This window comes from Antechinus flavipes, chromosome 4, assembly GCF_016432865.1.
Source record: "Antechinus flavipes isolate AdamAnt ecotype Samford, QLD, Australia chromosome 4, AdamAnt_v2, whole genome shotgun sequence".
NCBI classification, from domain to species: domain Eukaryota; kingdom Metazoa; phylum Chordata; class Mammalia; order Dasyuromorphia; family Dasyuridae; genus Antechinus; species Antechinus flavipes.
The window spans coordinates 375835104-375862987 of NC_067401.1; the positions used below are offsets into that span (position 1 = coordinate 375835104).

The 27884-nt window shown below is 39.2% G+C and overlaps 1 protein-coding gene across 2 annotated transcripts in view; it reads left to right on the forward strand.

Moving 5' to 3' along the window:
- Positions 1–1980: 1980 nt before the first annotated feature.
- KCNH1 (potassium voltage-gated channel subfamily H member 1) overlaps positions 1981–27884 on the forward strand; it is a 507978-nt gene continuing 482074 nt past the window's right edge. For both annotated transcript variants that reach the window (XM_051998447.1, XM_051998446.1), the window contains exon 1: positions 1981–6171. In XM_051998447.1, coding sequence (XP_051854407.1) covers positions 6093–6171 — 79 coding nt within the window. In that variant the 5' untranslated portion in view covers positions 1981–6092. The remainder of the gene's footprint in view (positions 6172–27884) is intronic.

A 27884-nucleotide genomic window follows, 5' to 3' on the forward strand; every position in this document is an offset into this window, starting at 1 on the left:
TCTGTGAGATCCATTACAAGGAAAAAATAAAAGTTTAATTTTTTTCACAATGTCTGTGCTGACAATTACTTTTATATAAATTTTCTAGTTCTACATTTAAAGCTAGGAACATAACTTCCTTGTGATACAATGCTAAATATTGATTTGTGCAGGAAGACAATGGAATGTAAAGATAGTCAAGATGGGACTGTGCCTTAAAGTGAAAAATAATCTTACACTTTTGATTATTAATCATTTAAAAATTTCTATAAGTAGAAAGAAATGGCTCACATGAATAGGAACCATTTGCCCTTAGGTTATTAAATCAGAATCAAGTATGGTTTAAGAGAGGGGAACCTCATTGAAATTCTCCAGTTTCCACTGAGGGTTGGGATTGAGATGTGGAAAGTCACAGTTTGTGGGTGTGGAGAGAAGACATGTCATCTGGAATCTGCCCCTTCCCTTTATCCCTTGGGAGGAAAGATTAGGTAAAAGCTAGTAGCTTTGATTTCCAGTTTTTTATATAGATTTGTTTATCCCAGACTCACAGTAATATCTGTTGGTACAAAGTATAAAAATATCTCTTATTTAGTTATCTGTGTACATAGTATACACTTCTGGTGGAAAATGAGCTACATGAAGTAGAGATAGTTTCTTTTTTTCTTATATATCTATAATAGAGTCTAATGCAATGCTTTGTATGTAAGAGATGCTTGTTAAATTTTCTTTGAATATTAAATTATATTTATATCATCATGGCTTCAGAGATGAAAAGAACCTGAAAGATTGTTTTATAGTTGAGAAAGCTGAGAGTTGAAATGACTTGTCTAAGGTTACAAGAGACAGAACTAGGATTTGAATTCTAGGTTAGCTGGCTCCAATCCAATATTTTAGTGCTGCATAATAATGACAATAGCCCCTTTGTAGCTATATTCTCTTATAGAGCTTATATTATTTCATATTTGTATTAGAAGATAAGTGATACAATTATCATATATATATATTTCCCATATTTACTTGGCAATGCAGTGCCATTGGCCTTTTTGCTGTTCCTAGAATAAGATATTCCATCTTTAGATTCTAAGAATTTTCACTGGTTGTTTCCCATCCCTGAAATGCTCTCCTTTCTCATTTCTTTCTTCTTGCGTTTCTGGCTTCCTTCAAGTCCCAGCAAAAACCTCATCTTTTACAGGGAGATTTTCTCAATCTCTTTTATTTTTGCCTTTGTTAATTATTTAATTTTACCTTTGATGATTATTTATCTTGCATTTATAATATAGATATATAACTGTCTGCATGTTGACTTTCTTATTCCTCCCCAAAGCAGCCCAGAAAGTAAATTCTTTGATAGCCAAAACCAACTTTTGCCCTTTTTTTGTACCCTCGATTCTTAGCACAGTGTCTAGCATATACTAGGTTCTGATTGACTTCAAATGTAGTTCTCTCGACATTATTTCATACTACTTTTTTTTTGTATCTCATTTGTTGCCTTTTTAAATTCACAGAATCATAGACTGTGAGAACTTACAGACCATTAGAGACCATCTAGTCCAATCTTCTAGTCTTACAAATGAATAATTTGAGATTCATAGAGATTAAATGTTTTATCCTAAGTAATAAGAAAGTAAGTACTTACTTCACAATCATTTATAGTGATACAGTGGAGCTTCAAAGAGGCAAAATTCAGGTTTGAAATTAAAAAGAACTACCTAACAATTAGAATTATCTGAAAGTAGAATAGCCTACTTGATAGTGAGAGCATTCTCACTAGATATTCTTAAGTAAATATAATGAGAATAATTGTGGTAGTTTCTGGGTCTTGAGGGGGTGACCATATGGGAGCCTGTATAATGATGGGACTTCATCCTGCCTCCTCTGGTTGGTCCCAGCATCAAGTCCTTAAAAAAAATTAGTATAGATTTTTATTTACAAAATATATGAATGAGTAATTTTTCAACATTGACCCTTGCAAAACCTTCTACTCCAACTTTTCCCCTCCCTCCCCTCACCCCCTCCCCTGGGTGGCAGGTAGTTCCATATATGTTAAATATATTAAAATATATATTAAATCCAATATATGTATATATATTTATACAGTTATCTTGCTGCACAAGAAAAATTGGATCTAGAAAGAAAAAAAACTTGAGAAGGAAAACAAAAATACAAGTAAACAATAACAGAAAAAGTGAAAATGTTATGTTGTGGTCTATACTCATTTCCCATAGTTCTCTTTCTGGATGTAGATAATTCTCTTCATTACTGAACAATTGGAATTGGTTTGAATCATCTCATTGTTGAAGAGAATCAAGTCCATCAGAATTGATCTTTGTATAGTCTTGTTGCCGTGTATAATGATTTCCTGATTCTGCTCATTTCACTCAGCATCAGTTCATGTCAGTCTCTCTAGGCCTCTCTGAAATTATCCTGTTGCCATTTCTTACAGAACAATAATATTCCATAACATTTACATACCATAATTTATTCAGCCATTTTTCAACTGATGGGCATCCATTCAATTTCCAGTTTCTAGTCACTACAGAAAGGGCTGCCACAAACGTGTTTGCACATGTGGTTCTCTTTCCCTCTTTAAGATCTCTTTGCGATATAAGCCCAGTAGTAACACTGCTGAGTCAAAGGATATTCACAATTTGCTAACTTTTCCATCATAGTTCCTAATTGCTCTCCAGAATGGTTGGATTCATTCACAACTCCACCAAAAATGTGTCAGTGTCCCAGTTTTCCCACATCCCCTGCAACATTCATCGTTAACTTTTCCTGTCATTCTAGCCAATCTGACAGGTATGTAGTGGTATTTCAGAGTTGTCTTAATTTGCATTTCTCTGCTCAATAGTGATTTGGAGCACCTTTTCATATGATTAGAAATAGTTTCAATTTCTTCATCTGAAAATTGTCTGTTCAGATCCTTTGACCATTTATCAATTGGAGAATGGCTTGATTTCTTATAAGTTTGAGTCAATTCTCTATATATTTTAGAAATGAGACATTTATCAGAGCCTTTGAATGTAAAATGTTTTCCCAGTTTATTGCTTCCCTTCTAATCTTGTCTGTACTAGTTTTGTTTGTACAAAAACTTTTTAACTTAATATAATCAAAATTATCTATTTTGTGATTAATAATGATCTCTAGTTCTTCTTTGGTCACAAATTCCTTCCTCCTCCATACGTCTGAGAGGTAAACTATCCTATGTTCTTTAATTTGTTTATAATATCATTTTTTATGCCTAGATCATGAACCCACTTTGACCTTATCTTGGTGTACAGTGTTAAGTATGGGTCAATAGCTAGTTTCTGTCATACTAGTTTCCAACTTTCCCAGCAGTTTTTGTCAAATAGTGAATTCTTATCCCAAAATCTGGGGTCTTTGGGTTTATCAAACACTAGATTGTATAGTAATTGACTATTTTGTCCAGTGAATCTAATCTATTCCACTGATCAACTACTCTTTTTCTTAACCAGTACCAAATGGTTTTGATGATCATGGCTATATAATATAGTTTTAGATCCATCAGGCCATTTCCAATGGCATGTGTGTTCTGGTCTCATGCAAAAGTAAATCTAATATCAGAAGTTCTCATTTAATTCTTTGTTCCCAAGTGATGGTTGGGTGTGATGCTGGGGTTGAACACTTACTCTGGTCTACTGCTGAAGATTTCTTATAGCCATACGTCCCTGCTTGGTCCCTTAATCCCTGTGACAATAAAATGGTGAAGATGATTGAGCTGAAATAGGTACCTATTAAATGAGATTTTAAGATGAGTGACTGTCTCTGTCTCTGTTTCTCGGTCCCTTTTTGTCTTTCTCCTTTTATCTCTGCTTCTGTCTGTCTTTGTTGCTCTCTCTGCTCACTGTTTGTCTTTCTCTTGTCTTTCTCCCACTATGTCATTTGGTTCTCAAGTAAACTCAGACTTCTAGTGAAGGACAGTTCCTATCTCTTCACATCTCCTAGCAACTGTTATGGACAAAGTTATATAGCAGTCATTGTGTGTTCTGCCTGAGTAAGTCTTGTGATTAGAGACTGGTGATATCTCTGATTTCTTTGGCTGTCTCTTCTTTACCTTTCTTTCCCTGAGCCTGGATGATCAAACAGGGTTCTTAAGAGACAGATGTTTCTAAGTTTGGTTTCCAGCTACCTTTTATGCTGGATGACCACCAACAGGTATATAACTCATCTATTTCTGAGAGACCAGAAGATATGGACCTTGAAAGCATTCCTCAGGGGGTCTGGCTCTAAGTTGAATGTGAAATGCTTGTTAAGCAATCTCATAAAGTATTTCCTGTTTTAAGATTCAATCTCCTGAGACAAAGAGAATCTATGTCAATATCTATAAAGTAGATGGTATAATGAATAGAGTGCTGGACCTAGAATCAGGAAAACTCATTGTCCTGAGTTCAAATCTAGCCTCAGATATTTACTAGCAGGTGACCCTGGGCAAGTCACTTCACCCTATTTGCCTCAGTCTCCTCATCTGTAAAGAGATCTGCAGAAGTAAATGGCCAACCACTCCAGTATATTTATCAAAAAATTAAAAAAACCAAATAAACCAAAAAGCTCCTTCCAAACAAATGGGGTCATCTTAAAAAGTCAGACATAACAATAAGAAACATCAAATCTATTTATTTATATATAGATAACTGGAATATATTTTAAGTGTTTTTCAATGTATGCTTATGATTCTTTTGTGTTCTAAGCTTTTTTTTTTTTTTTTTTTTTTTTTTTTTTTTTTTTGGTGGAGGAAAAAAATTGCCATCCCATACCCTATTTAGTTGAGCATTGAGAATCTTTCTAGGAAAGACTTAGCTAATCCCTTTTTGGGACACTCCAAACATGAACCAAACCTAAGCTTTGTTTACAGAGATTTTTCTTCAAGTATTTGAAGAGCTATCATGGAGGAACAAAAAAGAATGATACACACACAAAATAGCTCCCGTATCCTCACCTAGAAAGTAGGAATTGTCATTGGGCCACTATTACTAAATTTGGTTTAGAGTGATTTTCCTGAATAACTAAATGTGGGGGCATTCATTTTAAACCAAAGATTTATTTTGGGGGTAGTTTACTTAAATTTGAGACTCTGTGTCTCTGGGCAAGTAATTTAATCTCTTTCAGTATCAGTTTCCTCTTTTACAAAATGGGGATAATAAAAGTACCTACCTCCCTGGGTTGATGTGAAGATCAAATGAAACTACATACATATAGATATATATATGACTTTGGAAACTTTTAAAGTGCTGTGTAAATGCTAGCTATTCTTTTCCCCGGGACTCATCTTCAAATATATTTTCTAACTCACTTAATCTCCTTGAGCCTGACTTTCCTCATCTTTAAAATGAAGGGGTTGGATTAGAGGGTCTTTTGAGGTCCCCGATGACTAACTCTGAGATCCTTAAACCTCTGTCTCTCTCCCCCAAACAAACTTGCATTTGAAGTTCATATGTTATCACTATATACACGTTCTCTTATTTGGGTTTCACAACACCCTTTTGAGGAAAGCAGCACAATTTTTTTTAATTCCCGTTTTTACCGTTTCAGAAACTGAGGCTCAGTTCAGATCTCACAGCTAAGAAAACTGTTAGGGACAACCCCTTGCACTCAGTGGAAGCATCCTGATCTCCTGGTTCCATCCGGCTCTTCTAGGCTCTGTCCAGGGGGTGGCGCTCCTGCCCCAGCCTGCCTGTTCTCTCCCCTACCCCTGCTCCTCACCACCGCCGCCGCATCCTCCGCCCGAGCCACCCTGCTCAGCGTCTCCATCTCCTGGGCACCCGGGGCGAGGTGGGAGCAGCTGCGCCCGCCAGGGGCCGCTGCCGACCAGGGCGAACCTCCCTCCCCTCCCTCCCCCCTCACCTAGGAGGCAGCTGCAGCAAGCGGAGCTGGGAGCGAGTGCATTGCGAGGCGGGCTGGAGGGAGGGAGGCGTGAAGAAAGCGAGGGTGGCTGCTGGAGGGAGCCTCCGCCTCCGCTGCACCAGCTCGCTCGGGTCCCAGCGGAGACCATGGGGAGCTCCGAGCGGGGATCGCGCGCTGCTCCCGCGCCTAGCCTCCTGCAGCCGTGAGAAGCCGAGTCGGGACTCCCCCCCAACCCCAGAACTGCGGGGAGGATGACTATGGCTGGGGGCAGGAGGGGGCTGGTTGCCCCTCAGAACACGTTTCTGGAGAATATTGTCCGGAGGTCCAATGGTAAGAGATGCCTTTGAATCGATTCTATCGCGTTGTAGATGAATTGATGAACAGTAAACGCCCCTGGCCGTCCCGCGCCCCCCTCTCCAGCGGATACAGCCCAGCCCCCCGAGCTTTGGGCTCATGCGGAGCCGGTGCAACGGGGAGGGCGGCGAGGATGCTGCCTGCCTCCCGGAGCAAGCCCCAGGGCTGAGAAAGGGAAGGGGGCTGGCTACCGAGGCCAGGGGGTGCTAGTGGTGATGGCACATCCCGAGGAAAGGTTCCACGGCCCGGAGAGTTCTTCCCGGAGCATCTTTTTTTTTTGGGGGGGCTCTTCTTTCCGCAGGGTGACAACAAAGTAGTCTGGAAAAGTGTCAGGGTGCCCGACGGGGCGCTAGGGGATGCGCCGCCTCCATGAGCTCCGTCCGTCCGCGGACCTGGGGTTCTCTCCAGTTCCCTGTAAGGTCTTTTAGTTCTCCTGCTGCAGACCCTCACTCAATCCATGCTCTAAGCCGCTTACCCTCCCGTGGGGGATGGGGGTAGGCGGGCGCAGGAGCGGGGCGAGCTTTTGGATTGTTAACTCCGCACCAGCTTGATCAGTCTTGGAAGGGAGTCCACAGGGCAGGCGCTTCCTCTTTTTTCTCCATCAGGGCTCAGAGGCATCGGGAAAGGGTAAGATCCAGATGTAGCCTCGGCCGGCGGATGCCTCCTCCCTGTATCGTGTGAAATGTCAGGATCATGTGGCAGATGGGGTTTCCTTGGGTTTTCCAGAGCACAGGTGCAGGCTTGGTTAAGTAGTTACAGGTGCAGCCCTTTGTAGCATCTCCTCCTGTCCAACCCTACAAGAGCGGAGATGTGGCACACTTATGCTGTCAAATTCAGCCTCTTCTTTTCCCATAACTAATTAAATGTCCAGAAAAATCTCTCAGTAGCTCTCAGCTCCACAGTAATTGTGGTTAGCTGAGGTAGCAGGACATTTGCAGACGAAAGTCCACCCCAGATGCTGGTTCAATGTAGATACCCTACCGAAAGTTCGCTCCAGTAGTGAGCAGCGATTTCAAACACCTTTGAGGACAATACTGAAGAGACCGGAGGCAGAGCCTTTCAAGAGGAAATAGAATTAGGCGCAGGTGGTAGGTATAGAGCAAATGCATTCATCAAATTGCTAAAATTAGCCGAAAGAGAAAGAAGCCTTTAAGTGCACTTTGTGGGCTCCTTAAGCTCCTATCTCCTCATAAGAAAAAAATTTCAGTTTATCCAAGAAACTGAGTAGCTATAATTCAGGAAATGAGGTTTAAAAATTTGTAAACATGAAGCTTTTGGAGACTTAAACAGCTGGGATACAAAAGTGAGACCTTCCAGTAAGATCAAGGAAGAAATTTCAAAGGGATTTTTTTTTTCTTTTGGTGTTGTTATAGTCATAAACTGATTTATTTACATTACATTTCTCCTAATAAACACTCATTCTAAATTTACCCTAATTTAGTGATAAACTAACAGTCACCTGGATGCTCAGACATGCCACCAGTTAACCTGAATTGTTGAAATGTTTTCCTAGAAATCTTGAATTGCTTAAGAGGTAAAACAATGCAATTTTTGAGAGGTGGTTTTCCAGTGACCTGTCAAGTTAATGGATTTCTTTTTCAACTAAAACAAGTGGAATGGTTATCAGATTATGAAAGATTCTGCTAATTAGTAATGCGTGATGACAATAATAAACCTATATTTCCAAAGAATTGAATTTGCTCTCCCCACGCTTAGAATTTGGGATTTTCAAATAAAAGCATTTTGCCAAGGCTAGTAGTGTTATTTTTATTATATTAATTATTTATATATTATAAAGATCATGTTGTTGATATTGATTGGTGACAGACGAATGAACCAATCACTGTACAGAATTTGAAGTTCTTTCTTTATCTGAGAATCTTAGTAGAAGGATGCACTTAATGAGCAATTTATACTGGAGAGAAATGACCATCATATGAGTAGGTGTAGATTCAGGTTATGCCATACCCATATGATATGTGGGTATTTGTTTATATAAATAAAGTAGTCTTAGATGCCGAATCCTTGTCAATCTTGCCCCTGGGTCCTTGCAGGTGAAGAGAGGGAAAACTTCCTTCCTGTTCATCAAATCCCAGAAAAACAAAGTCTCTGACCATCCTGTAAAAATCCATGCACTGCTAATGGAATAAGATGTGTGAACATTTTTAGCAGTGACATTTTAAATTAAGCACCAATGACAACAGATTGCCTTGAGGTTTTTTTTTTAAGTATTTCTTGTAACAGTTTAACTATTTGCCTCTTTCCTCACTGAAATGATAATTGTTTAGATGGCACAGGTAATGTAACATTGTGGGATGGTCTAGGGTTTAAAGGCACAAAGACAGGAATATGGATATTGTTTCTGTCATTGGTGATTTTTGTTAAGCATTTAAATAATTTTTACAGCATGTTTAGTACCATCTTATTAAACACTGCTAGCAAGAGTACTGGGAGAGATTCTTTTGCTGTATGTAAGTTTAAAAACGAGGAATGTGAATGTTAAATGACATGTGAATGAATGCCTCTGGCTCAGCAGGCAATGATAGAAATAAGATTAGAGCTTCTCTAGGATCTTCTCATCACTGGCTTTTCACATCCTACTAATTCAACCCATTGGAGCACCTGCATTACTGAAATTACATGTTAATGCCCAATATGCTGGAGTTTGTTCTGGATGCTTTCTAATTCTCTTGGGCTTCCTTCCTCTATTCAGAGTTTTCTTAAAGTCCAGGGAAAAAAAGTCTAGGTTGGAATAAAGAAGTCAGAAGGACAAGCATTTATTAAGTACTAGATGCTTTATATCTGATTTGATCTTCACAGCAATACCAGGAGATAGATTACTATTTCCTTTTTTACAGTTGAGGAAAATGAAACAGACAGAGGTTAGATGATTTACTTAGACTCACACTAAGTAGTAAATGTCTGAAGAAGGATTAGAACTCAGGTTCCTAACTCCAGATCTGATTCACTTTACCACTCAGGGGGGATTGGTAGAATTGTTGAAGACCTATATAATTGATTTAATAGGTTTAATCTATGTGGATTTATATCAGTTTAGCTTCTAGGAGGTAGAGGAAGAAAAAGGAGTTGAAATTTTTAAAAAAGGGGATACAGAAAGCTATGGAAACTATGATGAATAAGTTGAAGCAGCATCTTTAATAGTTACATAGTCACAAAATATTTGAGCTGAAAGGAACTTTGGAGATCATCTAAATCAGGGTCTTCATTTTATAGAAGAAGCTGAGGATAAGAGAAAGAGAAATTACATATTCAAGATAATACATTCAGTTGGAAGCAGAGTTGCAAATGGAGATCAAGGCTTGCTACCCCAAATAGATATATTTTCCATTCTGCCATGGTCTCCCTTGTCACTTCATTATTTGCTGTTAAGTACCACAATTTCCCTGTGGAATATGATAAAGTATTTTAACAATTATTTTTTTGGCCAACAGCTCACCTTACTGCATCCACACAGCATAATAAAGCAGAGAAGAAACTACTACTAACAAAAGGAAGGGCAGTATTTTACCTTTGTCTCAGTGGTTTAGTCACAAATGATACTGTCTAGTACAGAGCAAGATGCAGTGGTTGTTTGAAGCATTAGGAGGATCAATTTCTCTGAAAATGACCCAGGCAATATTGGAAACATTCTCAGTCTCATGTGAAGGGGAGATTTGACAGTTGCTTGATTTATTTGAACATTGTATACAGCCAACTGGAGTAATTCATTTTTCAGAGTGGATGGATTTGTTTGGCCCTAGTACCTAGCTGATCAAATGATCATAAAATCTATCTGTCTTGGCACCATATAGACCTTGCTTCTCTCCTTAGTTATATACATTATTGGAAACAGTTATCTTCTCTCTTCTTAAAGTAACACTACAGCCAACATGCTCATGAAAGCAAATAAAAAGTCTGCTTGCCCAAGAAAGGTAGGCAGAGAAGGAACAAGATATTTGCATATGCTAAGTATGGTTTAAAGGTGCCTAATACAGTATTTACATTCAATACTTGAGGGATTGAATTAGAAAATTGCAATCTTGATATACAATTGCAGTTTTCAGCTCTCATGTAAAAGATAAAGTACCGAGCTACAAAGAACGTCAGAAATAATAAAAAGTAACTTTTAAATTTTGCAGATAAGCAAACTGAGGCCAAAGAAGTGAAGAGACTCATCCAAAGTCACATAAATAATGAGTGGAAATCTAGGATTCAAACCTATGTCAACATATCAATGAATGATCATTCCACAGTACCACAAAATTTAACTCATCGAAAAAAATTTCAACCCATAAAAAGTAGAATTTTCTTGCTAGTTTCAAAATATTGTGTTTATAAAGTCCTATTAAAAGCTATCATTCATTTTACCATCTTCCTACTCCCCATTTGCTGCACCTTAGACAGCTGCCTTCCTTGCCTACCCCTAGTCCTGGGCTGTGTTGGCAGTCTAGGTGCCAAGAAAACACAAAAAAATGATTAAAAAAATAATCTAGGACATATGTTTAAGTACCATAGAGCAGAAACCTAACAATTGGAAATGCCATAGTAACAATCCATACTGATTAGCAGGAGTGAAATGAGGCACATGCTGGTACATATTTGTGAACATATATAAATTACAGATTGCCTAATCAGCTGTGTTGTTGTAGAATTTGAAGCTGGTTCAGGTTGTTGGCACAATGAGTTAGCAAACAGGAGGAAAGCCACAGGGAATGTTTTGTGTGTTCATAGATGTGTTGAGTCATGGGAATATTTATAAAACAACAACAAAAAAAGCCTTCCTAAAATCCTTTATGTCCCACTGAAAAGGGAGAGTAATAACAAACCAGGATTATCACCCAGGTCAACATAAGAGGTTGACTTTTTTGTTTTTGTTTTATGTTGTAAAATAACCTCTAAACTCATGGGTTAACATAAACCTCAGCCAAGACCAGATTTGGTTCTTAATGAAAGATGGGAAAATTTAACTAGATTTGAGTCATGATTGTTATTAGGCTATGAGATGAAAAAATGAGGTATTAGAAGTGTCCTTTGTTTTAGTAGGGTATAGGAAGTGGAGTTTAGAATGCTCTGAGTTGGTTAATTCTGATAAGACCAAAATTTTGAGTTTAATTGCCTGGACTAGGGGAATCGTGAAACCTGGATTCAGATGCTAGATTCTGTACTTATTAACCATATGACCTATGAGTAGAACATTTAGTCTTTTCCAGGTTCAGTTTCACCATCTATTAAATGGGGATGATCTAACTTGCTGCTTATTAGGAGGCTACTTTGTAATCTTTACGTTATGTGAATTGTTATCATAAGTATTTAGCATTAGAAAGATCTGTGGAGGTCAAATCTACTAATTTCTAGTGGAGAAAACTGAGGCTCAGAGGTCACACTTGCAGTAAAGATCAGAGTCAAGATTTGAATCCAAATTCTACCTTCTTTCTATGGAACCATTCTGTTGTCTGTCAAAAACAATAATATGATTGTGTGCAACAGATGACATTTCTCTAAATGAAGGCTATTTCTTAGTCTTACACCTCTTATATATTCATTCAACTAATCACAGAGGGTAGGAATGACAAGCTAGGAATATGTACCTTATTATTGAGGCAGCCAGGTGGTATAAGGGTTAGAGTTCTGAGCCTTAATCTCTTTTTAAAATTTTTTTAACAATAAATTTTCATTTTCAAAATATATGCAAAGATATTTCTCAACATTCCCCCTTGTAAAACCTAGTGTTCCAAATTTTTCTTCCTCCCTTCTCCCCACCTCCCTTTTCTAGGCAGCAAATAATCCACTAAAAGGTTAAACATGCAATTCTTCTAAACTTATTTCCACATTGATCATACTATCTAAGAAAAATCAGATCAAAAAGGGAAAAAAATGGGAAAGAAAAAAAAACAAGCAAATAACAAGAAAAAGAGTGAAAATACTTTGTTGCGATCCACATTCAGTCCCCATAATTCTCTTTCTGGATGCAGATAGTTCTCTCCATCACAAGTCTATTGGATCATCTCATTATTAAAAAGAGCCAAGTCCATCATGATTGATCATCATATACTGTTGTTGTTGTATACAATGTTCTCTTGGTTCTACTTACTTTACTTAGTATCATTTCATGTCTCTCCAGGCCTTTCTGAAATCATCTTGATGATCATTTCTTATGGAACCATAATATTACATTATATTCACATACCATAACTTATTCAGTCATTCCCCAGTTGATGGAAATCCACTTGCTTTCTAGTTCTTTGCCACTATAAAAAGGGCTGCTACAAACAGTTTTGCATGTGTTGGTTCTTTTCCCTTTTTTATAATCTCTTTGGGATACAGCCTAGTTGAGACACTGCTGGATCAAAGGGCATGCACAGTTGTATAGCACTTTGGGCATAGTTCCAAATTGATCTTCAGAATGGTTGGATCAGTTCACAACTCCACTAACAATGTATTAATGTCCCATTTCCTCACATTCTCTCCAATGTTTATTGTTCTCTTTTGCTAGTCAATCTGAGAGGTATGTAGTGGTACCTCATAGTAGTCTTCTCTACTCAATAGTGATTTAGAGAATTATTTCATATGACTAGAAATTACTTTAATTTCTTCATCTGAAAATTTTCTGTTAATATCCTTTGACCATTTTTTTCAGTTGGGGAATGTGAGCCTTAATCTCTTAATCTCTGCCTGCCTCAATTTCCTCAACTGTAAAATGAAAATAATAATAGTGACTACTTTTCAGGGTTTTTGCAAGGATCAAATGAACTAATATTTATGAAGTGCTCAGCATAATGCCTGGCACAAGTAAGTGCTTCAAAAATGGTTGTTTTCTCCCTTCTTGCCCTCCATCTAGTGTAGAGGGCCAAACTCTGGAGAAGTATACCTAAAACAAGGATTTACAACAAGGTGTTAATTCAGTGTGATTGATGAGATGATGGTTCTCTAGTTCACATATACTTAGTATGGTGATATAATGGTTCTACAGTTGGCACATGTTCAATGTATTGTAGTGATATAATTGTATTAAGGTATGTAAGGGCTGAGAGGACTTGAAATGAGCAGACTCGAGAGAGACTCTGTGTGTGCATGTGCATGCATGCGTGTGTGTGTGTGTGTGTGTGTGTGTGTGTGTATGTTCGAGCTCAGATCCCAGACTCCAGAGAAAGCTAGCCCAGACATTACAATCTAGACTAGCTCTCTTGCCTTTAGAAACAATTATATGTGAATTACTAAAAAACAGCTTCTTTTAAACAACTCTGGAAATAGAGATTTTAGTAAATTACTTGCAATTTGCTCAACATTTATTATGTAATTGTTATATGTAGAACTCTTTGCTAGAACCTAAGAGTTTAAAATGGAAATAACAGACTCTGCATTCAAGGAATGTATACTTTAATGAGATGCCAGGGAAATACAGCATCCACCTATTCTTGCTACCTTGACTGTCAGAAAAGTTTGTTCTTAAGATTTTTCTAAGTCTTGACCAGTTAATTAAGCCCAACCCTTTTGGTTCTTATGGTGGATTGAACCTTGAAAAGCAGTTTTAATTCTTTTTAGACCAAGAAGCATTAATCCTTCTTTATTTCTCTTTCCCCCAATCTCCTCAATTTTCTACCTCCTTCTACGGTGGCAGATTACCCACAAGTTGAGACCATCTAAGAATTCTTTCAACCACTGTCTTCCATCTAATGCCAAATTAAAACATATATAGCTCCACATGATTAAGATGTGTAATTTTTATGCTTTCATTTAAACCTTATTTTCAAAAGCCACTAGATGTTGTATTTTTTCCATAAAAACTTTTAAGGAGAAATTGACACAGGGAGCAAATAAGAAATGGATGGAAAAATATCAACTACCCTAATACTATTTTTTAAAAAAAAATAGTTATGTGATACTTTCAACATTACTGTGGCAGCTTTTCAACAAGCTTTTATAGATATATTCCTTATTTAATTTGATATTGATTGTGAAATCTGTTCAGCTTTATCACTTGAAAGTCTAAAAATCAAAGAATCATTCCAAAGGAAGAGGTAGAAAAGTCTAAGAGGGAACTATGGAAGAAGTAAGTCAGGAAATGTGGGGTGGTGGGCTTTGATGTCAGACTGAGAAGTTTGAACTTTTCTAAGTAGATAGTAGAGAGGCACAGGTTTTGAGAAGAGAAAAGAGATAGATCTTTCTGGCAAGAAATGAATGACTAATTGTAAAAAGTGGCAAAGAGAAAGGAGATGGAAAAATCTTTCAGGATGCTACCCTAATAATCCAGACAGGTGGAAATGTAATTTATACTAAAGTGGTAGCAGTAAGAATACAAGGGAGGGGGCAGATTTAAGAATTTGCAGAGGTAAAATGGACAAGTCTTGATAATAGATTGGATGTGGGAGATGGGGGTGAGAGAGGAATCAAAGGTAGCACCAAAGTTTCTAATAGTGAAATATTTTGTTTTGTTCTGGAAGTTGAAAGTACTCCTGTAACCTCCAGCCCATAATTTATTGATGAAAAATATGCATTCAATTTTATATTAAGACCAGACACGAAGCAAGCAGCTACTGATTCCATGGGGACTATAACTTCTTTAATGAAAATATTGGACTATTGCTAATTGAGGCTCTAATATCTCTTACTCTTGGAATTTTATTGTTGGAAAAAACAATATGACTTTGACATATGATAGCATTTTTAAATGTTTAACTTTTATGGACCACTAACTTAAATATCCTTGGGTAAATATATGATGCATTTTATTCCATTTCTGCTTTAGCATACCTGTCCTGCCCTTTTTCCTCTCCAGGTCTCATTCCTTTCCCTCCATTCCTTTTCTCCTTCATCATGGGCATTTTTTTTCCTATGCAGAAAGGTATAGGATATTGCTCCCTTATTCTTTTATATCTATTTATTTCTTCCATCTTTATCAGTTCTCTAGGTAATTCTCTTTCTTATTTTCTACCAATTTCTATTCACTTACCACTCCCCTTCAAAGGTTTGCCTGAAAAATTAGGAAAAGAATGATCCTTCCTTCTCTTTGCCTAAGCTTCTTTTGTGGATTTGATTTGTTACCCTTTAAAAGCAATGTCTTTAGCCAAACATTGCATTACAAATGAAAGTGCTATTATCATCACTCAGGAAGATATGTGTCCTATTCAGGTGATGGTATCCAGGTAGTGGGAGTTTATTATGAAGTATTTACTGTAGCCCAGTAAAATAAAAAATTCTTGTAGGGTCTGACGCATTTTGTGTGAGCTGTCTGCTGAAAGTAGCTTTGTAGCTTTTATATGTGTAATTACTCAAACTGAGTCACTTTCCCAAGTCGTTGCTTTGGTTTCTCCTTTGTTATTTTGGGGGTAATTCTGATGAAATGCAATTTTCTAATAATTCCTTTTTAGAATATCTATGTATTTTGCTTTATGTGCAAATAGCAGGCTTAGGATGCCGTCTGAAGCATATGCACTAGGATAACGTAGTTTGTATCATGCTCCATTAGCTGAAGTAGCTTTAAAAATTCATTTTTTCCCCTTCACATCTGTGAAGGTTCTGTGTTTTCTGAACCTGCAGAATTCTGTGTGGGTGGGAAAGGTCGCTTTTAGGAAGCCTTTCATTTAGTTTCCTCTACTTTTGCAGCCCACAGACCCTCATTGGATGAAAAAGCATTGGAGGGAGTAAGAGGAATCTGGCTAACTTGATCTTTGAATCCAAAGATCAAGAAGATCAAGAACAGCCTGATGAGCCAGTTCTTTTCACTAAATAACTCATCTTTTTATTCTTCATATGTGACAGATCACCTGTACAGACTGTGTAACCCATTCCTAGAATACCCTTTTTTCTCTTAGAATTCTCCGTTTCTTTCAAGGTTCAGCTCAAATGACATCCTATGTGAGGTGTTTTTATTGATCTATTCAGTTGCTGGTGCTTTCCTTTAGTTCTGTGCCAAATTACCTGATATTTATTTTGTATATGCTTAAAGACATACAGTTATAACTCTACTCCTCCCCATTTCATGGTGGGGTGGGCACTGTTTCATTTTTGTCTATGTATCTCTGGTGTTTGACACAAAGTAGACACTCAGTGAAAGCTTATTGACTACTTTAGAAGAATTAAAGGGAGAGAATTGCCTTGTAATTTAAATCTAGTTAGTGCTTTCCTATTGGCTGCTAGCTAATTGGTGGCCTAGACACTGTAATAACTCACATTTACATATAGCAATTTCTTTGTAACAGTCTTGTGTGGTAGGGAATGCAAAGTTGTTATACCCCTGTTTTATAGGTGCCAAAAAGTAAGTCTCAGAGAGGTTAATTGACATACCAAAGTCATAGAGCTAACATGTCACAGGTAGGATTTAAACTAATACTTCTGTTGACTCCAAATCCAATGATTTTTTCCCATCATATTATGTTATCTCTGTTAAATTAATTTTCTATTCACGATGACAGGAATGTGTGTTTTGCTGGGGCCGTAGGAACAATAATAACTCACTATGGCGTTTTCTTAAAGTCTCGTGAATATGCCTCCTGATACCTATTTTTAAAAAATAAATTAGAATACTTTTAAAATGTGATATTATTATAGGAATTCACAAATACTATGGGTCACATTATGTAACCCAAGCACAAGAACTCCTTAGAAGAAAAACTTCATATAGTAACTCACAGGTGTATAGTATTTTATAGTTATGAAATCAAAAAGGTTTCTAGAATCTCAGGGTTGAAAAGGACCTCAGAGATCCCTTAATTCATCCCTGTTCTTATTGAAACAAGAATTTCCTCTAAGTAAAACCATGTTAGACAAGTGACCATCTAAATTTTGCTGGAAGACACCCAGTAAAGAGTAGCACACTATTTCCTCAGGCAGACCCCTTTATCTTTGGAAAGCTCTATTAGAGTCTGAATTTGTCATTTTGTAACTTTTGTTCATGGCTCCTAGTGATATAGAACCTCTAGGAGCAAACAGAGAAAGTCCAAGCACTCTTCCAGGGCATAATTCTTCAAATACTTGAGGTCAGCTATTATATCCCCTTAAAGCCTTCTCTTCTCCAAGAGAACCATGTTCATTTCCCACCAGTAAACCTCTTAGGTCAGGAATCCCAAGGCCCTTTGTCATGATGATTGCCATTTTCTGGTTACATGCCAGCTTATTAATGTTTTTTTTAGAATGTGGAGGTCAGAAGTGAATATGATACTCCAGATGCATTCTGATGAGGGTTGGGAACAGTAGCTTGTCACCTCCAAGATCCTATAAAGTGTATAATTACAGCCCAATACATTAGGTATTTTTTAGTTGTCATTTTATACTATTGAGACACATGGTGCTTTGCAGTTCATTAAACTCTCTCATTTTTTCCAAACAAGTTGTATTATAGACATCTCCCCCAAAATGTCCTCTCTGATCCCCAAGTCAATCCCCATGTATGTAGGGAATGTATATAGCCAGGGCAACTCATTGTCCTAGTGTTATAGTTTAGGTAAAATGCCTCTGTGTCTCTGAAGCCACAACTATTGATGTTATCAGTCGGTATAGTAGTGTGTCCTGCCAGATTGTTTTTTCCACTTTTGAAAATTGTCTTGTCTGCCAAACTGTGAACTGCGGGTATTCTTCATCTATTGGGCTATTGTATCCCTTGTGCATTTTCTGGTTTCCTGAGAGGCGCTTCTATCTGCAGATTCTTTGCCAATCTATCTTCTTATTCTCCACTGAATTAAAGTTTCATGTGGCATCTTTCCAAGGGGAAAGTATGCTTTTTGGGAAGTGACCAGAATCTGAATGATAATGATGAGGATAGAAGAAGCAACTATGTGTGAAGCAAGATACCCTGCCTGGTATCAGGGTTATTCCAGCTCTTTTGTGAGTCAAATGCATAACTAAAATCATTTAGCCAGTAAATTCCCTTAGGTCATGTCTGTTGTTTTTTGAATTACTTTGTTTTTATTTCCATGACCACAATTCTAGGTTTGTTTATTATTTGCTCCAGAATTAAGAACGTTCCTTTCAACTACTATCATCCTGGCCATCCTCCTTCCCTCCCTCCCTCCCTTCCTCCCTCCCTCCCTCCCTCCCTCCCTCCTTCCTTCTCTCCCTCCCTCCCTCCTTCCTTCCTCTTCCTCCCTCCCTCCCTCCTTCTCTCCCTCCCTCCCTCCCTCTTTCCCTCCCTCCCTCCTTCCCTCCCTCTCTCCCTCTTTCCCTCCCTCCCTCCTTCCCTCCTTCCCTCCCTCCCTCCTTCCTCCCTCCCTCCTTCCCTCCTTCTTTCCTTCCTTCCCCTCCTCCCTCCTTCCTCCCTCCCTCCTTCCTTCCTTCCTTCCCTCCTTCTTTCCTTCCTCCTCCTCTCTCCCTCCCTCCTTCCTCCCTCCCTCCTCCCTCCCTCCTTCCTTCCTCCCTCCCTCCCTCTTTCCTTCCTCCCTCCCTCCCTCCCTCCCTCCTTCCTCTCTCCTTCCCTCCCCCCCTCCTTCCCTCCCTCCCTCCCTCCCTCCCTCCTTCCCTCCTTCCCTCCCTCCTTCTTTCCTTCCTTCCCTCCCTCCCTCCCTCCCTCTCTTCCTCCCTCCCTCCCTCCTTCTCTCCCTTCCTTCCCTCCTTCCCTCCCTCCCTCCCTCCTTCCTTCCCTCCTTCCTTCCCTCCCTCCCTCCCTCCCTTCCTCCCTCCCTCCCCCTCTTTCCTTCCTCCCTCCCTCCCTCCCTCCCTCCTTCCTCTCTCCTTCCCTCCCTCCCTCCTTCCCTCCCTCCCTCCCTCCCTCCCTCCTTCCCTCCTTCCCTCCCTCCTTCTTTCCTTCCTTCCCTCCCTCCCTCCCTCTCTTCCTCCCTCCCTCCCTCCTTCTCTCCCTTCCTTCCCTCCTTCCCTCCCCCTTCCTCCTTCCCTCCTTCCTTCCCTCCTTCCTTCCTCCCTCCCTCCCTCCCTCCCTTCCTCCCTCCCTCCCTCCTTCTCTTCTCCTCCTTCCTCCCTCCCTCCTTCCCTCCCTCCCTCCTTCTCTCTCCCTCCCTCCTTCTCTCCCTTCCTTCCCTCCTTCCTTCCTTCCTCCTTCCTTCCTTCCTTCCTCCCTCCTTCCCTCCCTCCCTCCTTCCTTCCTTCCTTCCCTCCTTCTTTCCTTCCTTCCTCTCTCCCTCCCTCCTTCCTCCCTCCCTCCCTCCCTCCCTCCCTCCTCCTTCCTCCCTCCCTCCCTCTTTCCTTCCTCCCTCCCTCCCTCCCTCCCTCCCTCCTTCCCTCCTTCCCTCCCTCCTTCTTTCCTTCCTTCCTCCCTCCCTCCCTCCCTCTCTCCCTCCCTCCCTCCCTCCTTCTCTCCCTTCCTTCCTTCCTCCCTCCCTCCCTCCTTCCTCCTTCCTTCCCTCCTTCCTTCCCTCCCTCCCTCCCTCCTTCCTCCCTCCCTCCCTCTTTCCTTCCTCCCTCCCTCCCTCCCTCCTCCTTCCTCTCTCCTTCCCTCCCTCCCTCCTTCCCTCCCTCCCTCCTTCCTCCCTCCTTCCCTCCTTCCCTCCCTCCTTCTTCCTTCCTTCCCTCCCTCCCTCCCTCTCTTCCTCCCTCCCTCCCTCCTTCTCTCCTTCCTTCCCTCCTTCCCTCCCTCCTTCCTTCCCTCCTTCCTTCCTCCTTCCTTCCCTCCCTCCCTCCCTCCCTCCTTCCTCCCTCCTCCTCCTTCTCTTCTCCCTCCCTCCCTCCTTCCCTCCCTCCCTCCTTCTCTCCTCCCTCCCTCCTTCCTCCTTCCTTCCCTCCTTCCTTCCTTCCTCCTTCCTTCCCTCCCTCCTCCTTCCTTCCTTCCTTCCTTCCTTCCTTCCTTCCCTCCTTCCTTCCTTCCTTCCTCTCTCCCTCCCTCCTTCCTCCCTCCCTCCCTCCTCCCTCCTCCTTCCTCCCTCCCTCCCTCTTTCCTTCCTCCCTCCCTCCCTCCCTCCCTCCTTCCTCTCTCCTTCCCTCCCTCCCTCCTTCCCTCCCTCCCTCCCTCCTCCCTCCTTCCTCCTTCCTCCCTCCTTCTTCCTTCCTTCCCTCCCTCCTCCCTCCTTCTTCCTCCCTCCCTCCCTCCTTCTCTCCTTCCTTCCCTCCTTCCCTCCTCCTCCTTCCTTCCTCCCTCCCTCCCTTCTTCCTCCCTCCCTCCTTCTCTCCTTCCTTCCTCCTTCCTTCCTTCCTCCTTCCTTCCCTCCCTCCTCCTTCCTTCCTCCTTCCCTTCCTTCCTTCCCTCCTTCTTCCTCCTCCCTCCCTCCTTCCTCCTCCCTCCTCCTTCCTCCCTCCTCCTTCCCTCCCTCCTTCCCTCCCTCCCTCTTCCTTCCTCCCTCCTTCCTTCCTCCCTCCTTCCTCCCTCCTTCCCTCCTCCTTCCCTCCCTCCCTCCTTCCTTCCTCCTTCCCTCCCTCCTCCTTCCTCCCTCCATCCCTCCCTCCCTCCTCCCTCCTCCTTCCTTCCTTCCTCCTTCCCTCCTCCCTCCTTCCTCCCTCCATCCCTCCCTCCCTCCCCCCTCCTTCCCTCCTTCCTTCTTCCTTCCTCCTTCCTTCCTTCCTTCCTTCCTTCCTTCCTTCCTTCCTTCCTTCCTTCCTTCCTTCCTTCCTTCCTTCCTTCCTTCCTTCCTTCCTTCCTTTTTTCCTTCCTTCCTTCCTGTGAGGTAATCAGTTTTAAATGACTATTCTGTAATATACTCTGTAAGTCTAATAGTTATCAAAACCTGAACTTACCGATCTATAGATTGGTAAGATCTATAGTCTGCAAGCTTTGCTCTCTGCCTTTATTTTTAAAAAAATAGGGCAACAGTTATCCCTTCTCTAGCTTTCTAGCATATTTTTCATTTTTCATGATCTTTCAAAGATCATTTTGACAATGGTTCAGCAATCATATCTGCTCATACTTTCAGTGCTATGGGATGTTTATTGCCTGGATCTGATGACTTAAAGTCATTGAGGGCAGCTAGGTATTATCTGATTACTAATTTTGGGTTTCAGTTCCTAATTAATCAATTTTTAAAATTCTGTCCTTTATAGTACAAAGATCATTCTCACAGGCAGAGAAATCCGAAGCAAAATATGAGTTTAGTAATTTTGCCTTCTCTCCATCATGCATTATCATTTTTTATATTGTGAGTATTTATTGTCTTCTTTCTTTGACTTTTCTTCTCCTTCCCCCAATTCTAACATGGCATAAAAGCCTTTTTTTGTCATTAGAATTCCTCATCAGCTTCAGATAATGTTGAACTTAATGCTCTTGACATTCTTTTTATGGAAACATGCCATATGTTTGTATCCATTCTTCCTACCTGTCCTTAATTTTTTTCTCTTATTCGGTCATTCACTCTTGTCCAACTCCACATGACTTTATGGATTTTTGTCCATGGGATTTTCTTGGCAAAGATCCTGAAGTAGTTTGTGATTTCCTTCTTCAGTGTATCCCCATTTTATAGATGGAGAACTGAGACAATTAGTGGTTGAGTGACTTGTCCAAGGTCATCCAGCTAGTAAGTTTTTAAGCCTGAATTTTAACTCAGTTTTCCTGACTCCAAGCCTGGTGTTCTATTTACTGAATCACCTACCTCTCTCTCTTTTTTTCTCTACATGACTTTAAAATCTAAATTTGACCAATGCATCTCTATGTTTTCTCTGTCATTGTAATTGTTTCTGTTTTTATCTTCAAAATTTTATTTCTTGGTTCTTCATGGGCTGGCTTTCTCATTTAAAGACATTTTTTGTGGTTTCTCTTTACTAAGGTTGTATGTCAGACTACAGTTGGCTTTCTTCTTCTAGATCCTAAATTCTAAGGTGATGCGCACACTTCCCTCAAACTTCTTATCATTTCTGTATCATTAACAACTTACCTTGTTAATCAGGATTAGGAGAGTAATAACTATATTCCTAAGTACTTTCTCTGCCTTTTGAAGTATTTTAGCTATCATGAAAACATACAAAGAAATGGTTAGCTACTCTACTTTCAATAGAAAGAGCCCAAGCAGATAACTAGATAACACACCACTGCTATGTCATGCTTGGGATACCAAGCTTGTGATGTTTCATGAATTTCTTGTTCATTTTTTCTTTCATTCGGGGAGTCTATAGTATATTTCCTTGACAATATATAGTTGTTCTTCCAAATGTCATCAGCCATGCATACCTTTTTCTTGTTTCTGTATTTATTTACCCACAGAAAGATATCTCCTTAATACAAGGTGCTATTTTACTTCTTCTTTCCTCTATTTGGATCTATTTGAATGAGGCATATCATATCAGTGCCACATTTATAGTCATGGGTCTCCATCTCCTCAAGTATCAGTAATACATACCAATTATTCCTGATTTGCTTCCTTATACTAGGACTTCTAGTTCATGATCCATATTTTGTGGATAGACATGAAATCATAGGTTTTATTACTAGTTAATTTCTTGTATTTTATTTTATGCATTTCTGCAAGTCTCTGTTGCTATTATTCTTCATAAATTATTGTATTTATTTGATTTATCTGGCTTAGTAGACTTAAATAGATAGTTTTCTCTCTTCTTTATTTTGTTTAAAACTCCTTTTATTAGATTTTTTTAAGACTCCAGGTGCACATATATGAATGTACACACATACACACACACAATCCTCAATGTTTGTACATTTAATTTTTACAACTTCAAGCAGTCATATGACTTTATTAATAATGTCATATTCAATTTTTGTTTTGACAACTATAAACATTCACAACTTTATGCAATAGGGGGAAAAAGAGGCTCAACATACAAGTTTATGTCTTCAAAAGGGGAAGAAAAGTACTCATCAAAAGTATTGTGATTTTGCTTCAGAAAGTGCTAAAGTAAACTCAAATGTTCAATGAGGGAATTGAAAAAAGTGGAAAAGTGGCAGAGTTTGTGGGTAAATGAGATGATGGCCACCCCTGCCAGCTTGCTAATATTGACTCCTCTCACTGCCTGTGCCACCCAATTCCTAAGCCTCTCAGCCAGCTGAACAGAACAGCTAATATCTCACCATCCCAGGGTTGGGGACTCACTTCGAGACATGTTTGCTTTGGAGTCAGTCTGGGTTTGAGTCTACTGGCTATTTGACTTGACATGTCCCTTAATCTCTTGGTGCTCAAGAAGATGGGGTTTCCACATTCAGGAGTTTTCCATAGCAGTGAAATCACAGGTCTAGTTACCTACCAAATGTTTGGTCTGTGCGTGTTCTCTCTCTCTCTCTCTCTCTCTCTCTCTCTCTCTCTCTCTCTCTCGTTCTCTTTCTTTCTGTATCTCTCATACTTTTTGCTTAATGTAAATAAGTGGACCATTTCCCAGATCTTCCCCTCACCCTCTGTGGCTCCAAAAGAGCAGTTCAAATAACTTCAATATATAGCCAGAAGCTGAGTACCCCTCACATGGGACTGAACCAGCCCTTCTGCTGCTGCCTCCACCGTCCCATTTCTGCATGTGGTGTATATGTATACAGAAACCTTTATTAGGTATATTATATCTTTATACAAAAGTTGATCATTCTTATATTTCAAGCTGTGGACCAGAAATTCAAGTCCTATTCTTAAGCATCATCACTTCCTGACTCAGCCTTTCTCTTCAGAGGACTTGCCTTTGATAGTCCACAGTGATGTAAGCACCACGTGTGCCCCTGCAGTTTCTTATCTTGGATTTCATAACCTTTAGCAATGATTTCTAAACACCTTCTGGCATTATCATTTGTCCTCTCATGAATCCTGAGAAGTGGATTGTAATAATCAGATCTGACAAGTCTGGGGATGTTATCTCGAATAGATGTACTAGGAAGGCCATAGCTCTTTCTTTTGTTAATGTCAGAGTGTCTGATGCATTAGTAGCCCACATAGGAGCTGTCAGCCCCATCAGTTGTTTCTTCTTCCAATAATTATTGCATGATCTGTCTCCTAACAGTACTGATCATTATTCCTGATAGCTTATGTATAGTGGGCAGCTAGGTGGTACCCCACATAGGAGCTGTCAGCCCCAATATTTGTTTCTTCTTCCAATAACTATTGCATGATCTGTCTCCTAACAGATCATACTTGCTTTGTGACCCTGGGCGAGTCATTTAATCTCAATTTCCTTATCTATAAAATGGGGATAAAAATAGCACCTACTCTCATCAGGACATTGTCAAAATCAAATGAGATAATTGTAAAGCACATTAAAAATGCCTGGCACATAATAAGTACTATATAAATACTAGATATTATTAAGAAATAGTTTCCTATTTAGAGGGTCCAGCTCTCTTTTCTACAGGAAAAGGCCTTTGATCTGTTATCTAACTCCATATGTCAGTGGTTTTCCTCCCCCCCTTCATTGTTCCTTTGTATTTCAAATGTCTGACATAGATCATGATTCCATTTTGCCTTTTCAAATTATTTTTCTTCCTTTCTTTTAAACATTGGAGCCTGTTCTTCCCTTTTTTAAAAGGAATATTTCAATCTTCCTGAAATTCTGGAGAGTGACAGGGCATCCCTTGAGCACCATTAATTCCTCTTTGATGAAGGAAATCAGCCTGCACTTTGAGTGTATCTAGCAATTGCTTGGCTGTGGCCGAAAGACAAATACCTCATATTCTATGAAGGTCACTGCAAAATTATCCTTGCTCTCTCTCTACTTACTGGAAACAAGATCTTCAGTCATCTGTTCTTATTGGTAACTCTTATGACTAAAGTCTGTAGTGAAAGGCTGCAAGAAATTGCTGTGGTTAAAGCTCTTTATAGTATCTCATTTTCTCTGTATAACAACTTGGTGAGATAGGTAGGTAGTCCTATTATCTCCATATGATAGATGAACAAATGGATGCTCATGTATTTGCCAAAGATCATGCAATTAGTAAGTGTCAGAACCAGAATTCAAATCTACTTCTTTTTGGTGTCAGTTCATTGGACTCTACCATGCTTGTTTTATAGTTAATCTAGAAGGTGTGTGAATGTTTAACTTTGACTAATTAAAAAAAAATAGATAATTAGGACATCATTTCCCATGCTACAACTAATCTAAGGATTGTGTGAGATATGAGACACACTTTGAGGAGGAGGCAGAGTAGAACCATTGGAGTGATATGAACATGGTGTCCCTGAACCTAGATTTATATAGCTGGTCCTGATGACTGCATAGTTGAGGGCAGTTTTGGCTATTCTCTACACATCCCCCAAAGAATCCCAGAAATGAAACTCTAAAAGGTAAATAGCATGACACCATAAATATTGAATAATGGGGCTATAGGTTCTGAGGTGACTATGTTGAAACCAGAGAGATTAAATTAAAACTCCCTTATAGATATAGGCAATTACTCATATTTCTATGTAAGTTCCAAGGATATTTTTACTACTTTATTTCCTTCCTTGTTTTTTAAGGTTTAATTTCTTCTTCTTCTTCTTCTTCTTTTTTTTTTTTCTTTTGGCCAAGGTAATTGGGGTTAAGTGACTTGCCCAGGGTCATATAGCTAGGAAGTGTCTGAGACCATATTTGCACTCAGGTCCTCTTGACTTCAGGGCTGGTGCTCTATCCACTGTGCCACCTAGCTGCCCTTGGTTTAATTTCTTAATTAAATGTTTCTATTATTAGTTTCTCTATCTTTTTTGTGATCTGGAAATAGAGTTTGGATTAGGTTAGGGTTTGGATCACGAAACCTTTTCTGACCTTCCCCCTAAACCACAATAAATTTGGGGTAGAATTAGTAAAGGAGTGCTGCAATAGATTCAGTTGTCTTTAAAGTGGTGGGTTCAACGAAGTAGATTTATTGTAAACAGATTGTTTTAGGCTTTAGAGACTTAGGCTAATCACTCTCCAAGGAGCCTCATGAGCAGAGGAATGGCCATATTTCTTTTAAGAATCCTTTATCTGCTAGAGTGTTTACATGGAGTATCATCTTAAATATACCATCCACAACAGAAAGACAATTCTGATAAGTATAAAATTCAATATATATATGCATATATATGGTATATATAAGTATAAAATGTAAAACAAACAAATCCTAGGTACCAACAATGCTCTGTGATCAGAGAGTCTCTTTTCTTCCTTAGAGACTGTTAAAAAAATCAAGGCATTCTTCATCTGAAGATCAGATAATTCATATTGGATAGAAACCTTATGCATGTAATGAATGTGGGAAACCCTTTGGTCTCAGTTCATCCGATACTGAACATCAGAAGTGTCACACTGATAAGAAACCTTCCAAATGTAATGAATATGGGAAAGCTGTTAGCCAGAGTAAAAAATCTCATCAGACATCAGAGAATTCATGCTGGTGACAACTCTCTGAATGTAACGAATGTGAAAAAGTCTTCAGGTAGAGTTTAAGACTCATAAGATATGAGAAGTCTCACATTGGAAAGTAAGACTAACAATGTCATAAATGTGGGAAAAGTTCATTTTAGATTTGTGGCATTGATAACTATCCATCAGAACTTGTTACCAGCTAGCTATTGCTTTAAGTTTGAGAGAGAAAGGGATTTCTCCCTATCCTCAGCTGCCATTTAATTTCTACTTTACATTGTACATTTTTAGTTCTGTTGATTCATTCTATTTTTTAAAAATAGTAGTCACTTTCCAATAGAAATCATTCCTATAAGAAAGAAAAACAATGAAACATAATAATGGACATAGGAAGCACATCTGATAGTATCTGTACCTCTTTACTTAAGAAATATATTAGCTATGTTAGATATATTGTATTATTTGTCCCCTGGAGCTGATTGCTATTTGCAACACACAATAGCTACCACTAGATGGTAGTAAATTTGTGTAAGTCCATGTAATTGTTAGTCAATAAGCATTTATTAAGCACCTATTACAGTTTTAGTTATGAAATAATACCAAATAAAAATGCCAGAAGAGTGGTTGCCAGGGAAATAAATTTGTCTTCCATTTTAAAAGGGAGGAAGACAAAATAAAAATTTAATATCTTTGTGTTCTTATTACCTAACACACTTAACACACCGTAGATATTTTAAAAAAATTATTGATTGTTCAGTTCTGCCACTGAGTAGTTGTGTAACTTTGCCCTAGTCAGTTATCTCTTTGGGACTCAGGTTCTTTACCATTAAAATGGAATTGGATTAGAGGTAATCTCTAATGTTCTTTCTATTTCTAACTTTGACTTCTCAGTGATTCCTTTGGTTCTAAGGGACCTATGATTCTGTATTAGCATGGAGACTTGTGTTAATTAGTGCAACCTTCACTAAAGACAGAACATTATTATGAAAAGCTTGGGTTTTTTAAAAGAAATATAGTTGGATTCTCAGCTTTGTACTAGATAGCTGATGTTGCCAGATAAGTAACCTCTGTAGGAGGAAGTCACAGGAATTGTGACTCTGATTCAAAAGAGGATAGTAACAGAATATTATTAGATACCTTTATTCATATGTATAAGATTCTTCAGCCAAACTTTCTAACTTGGCAGTTGGAAATGGGATTGAGGATTCCAAATCATTTCCCTAGAGTTTGCACATTTTCTCATATCCAGATCATGTTCAATTCTGAACTAGAAACATGAAGCTGTACTCTTTATTTAAACACCAAGTTACTTTCTTAATTATGTTTTGCTAAGTTTATACATCAGTACAGACTGATATCAGTTTCAAACAGTGAATTACCCAGAAATGATTTTTTGGGGGATTTTGGCAGTCAAAACAGATATCCCAAAGTCTTTACATTAAAGCTTGTACCTTTTGCTCATAGGAAAAACTCTTGCTCAGGGCTCATTTACTTTAATTTCAGAATCAATTCTAGCAAGCATTGCTTAGTTTCTTGACCATTGGAAAATTAGATGTTATTCACATGATACAAGT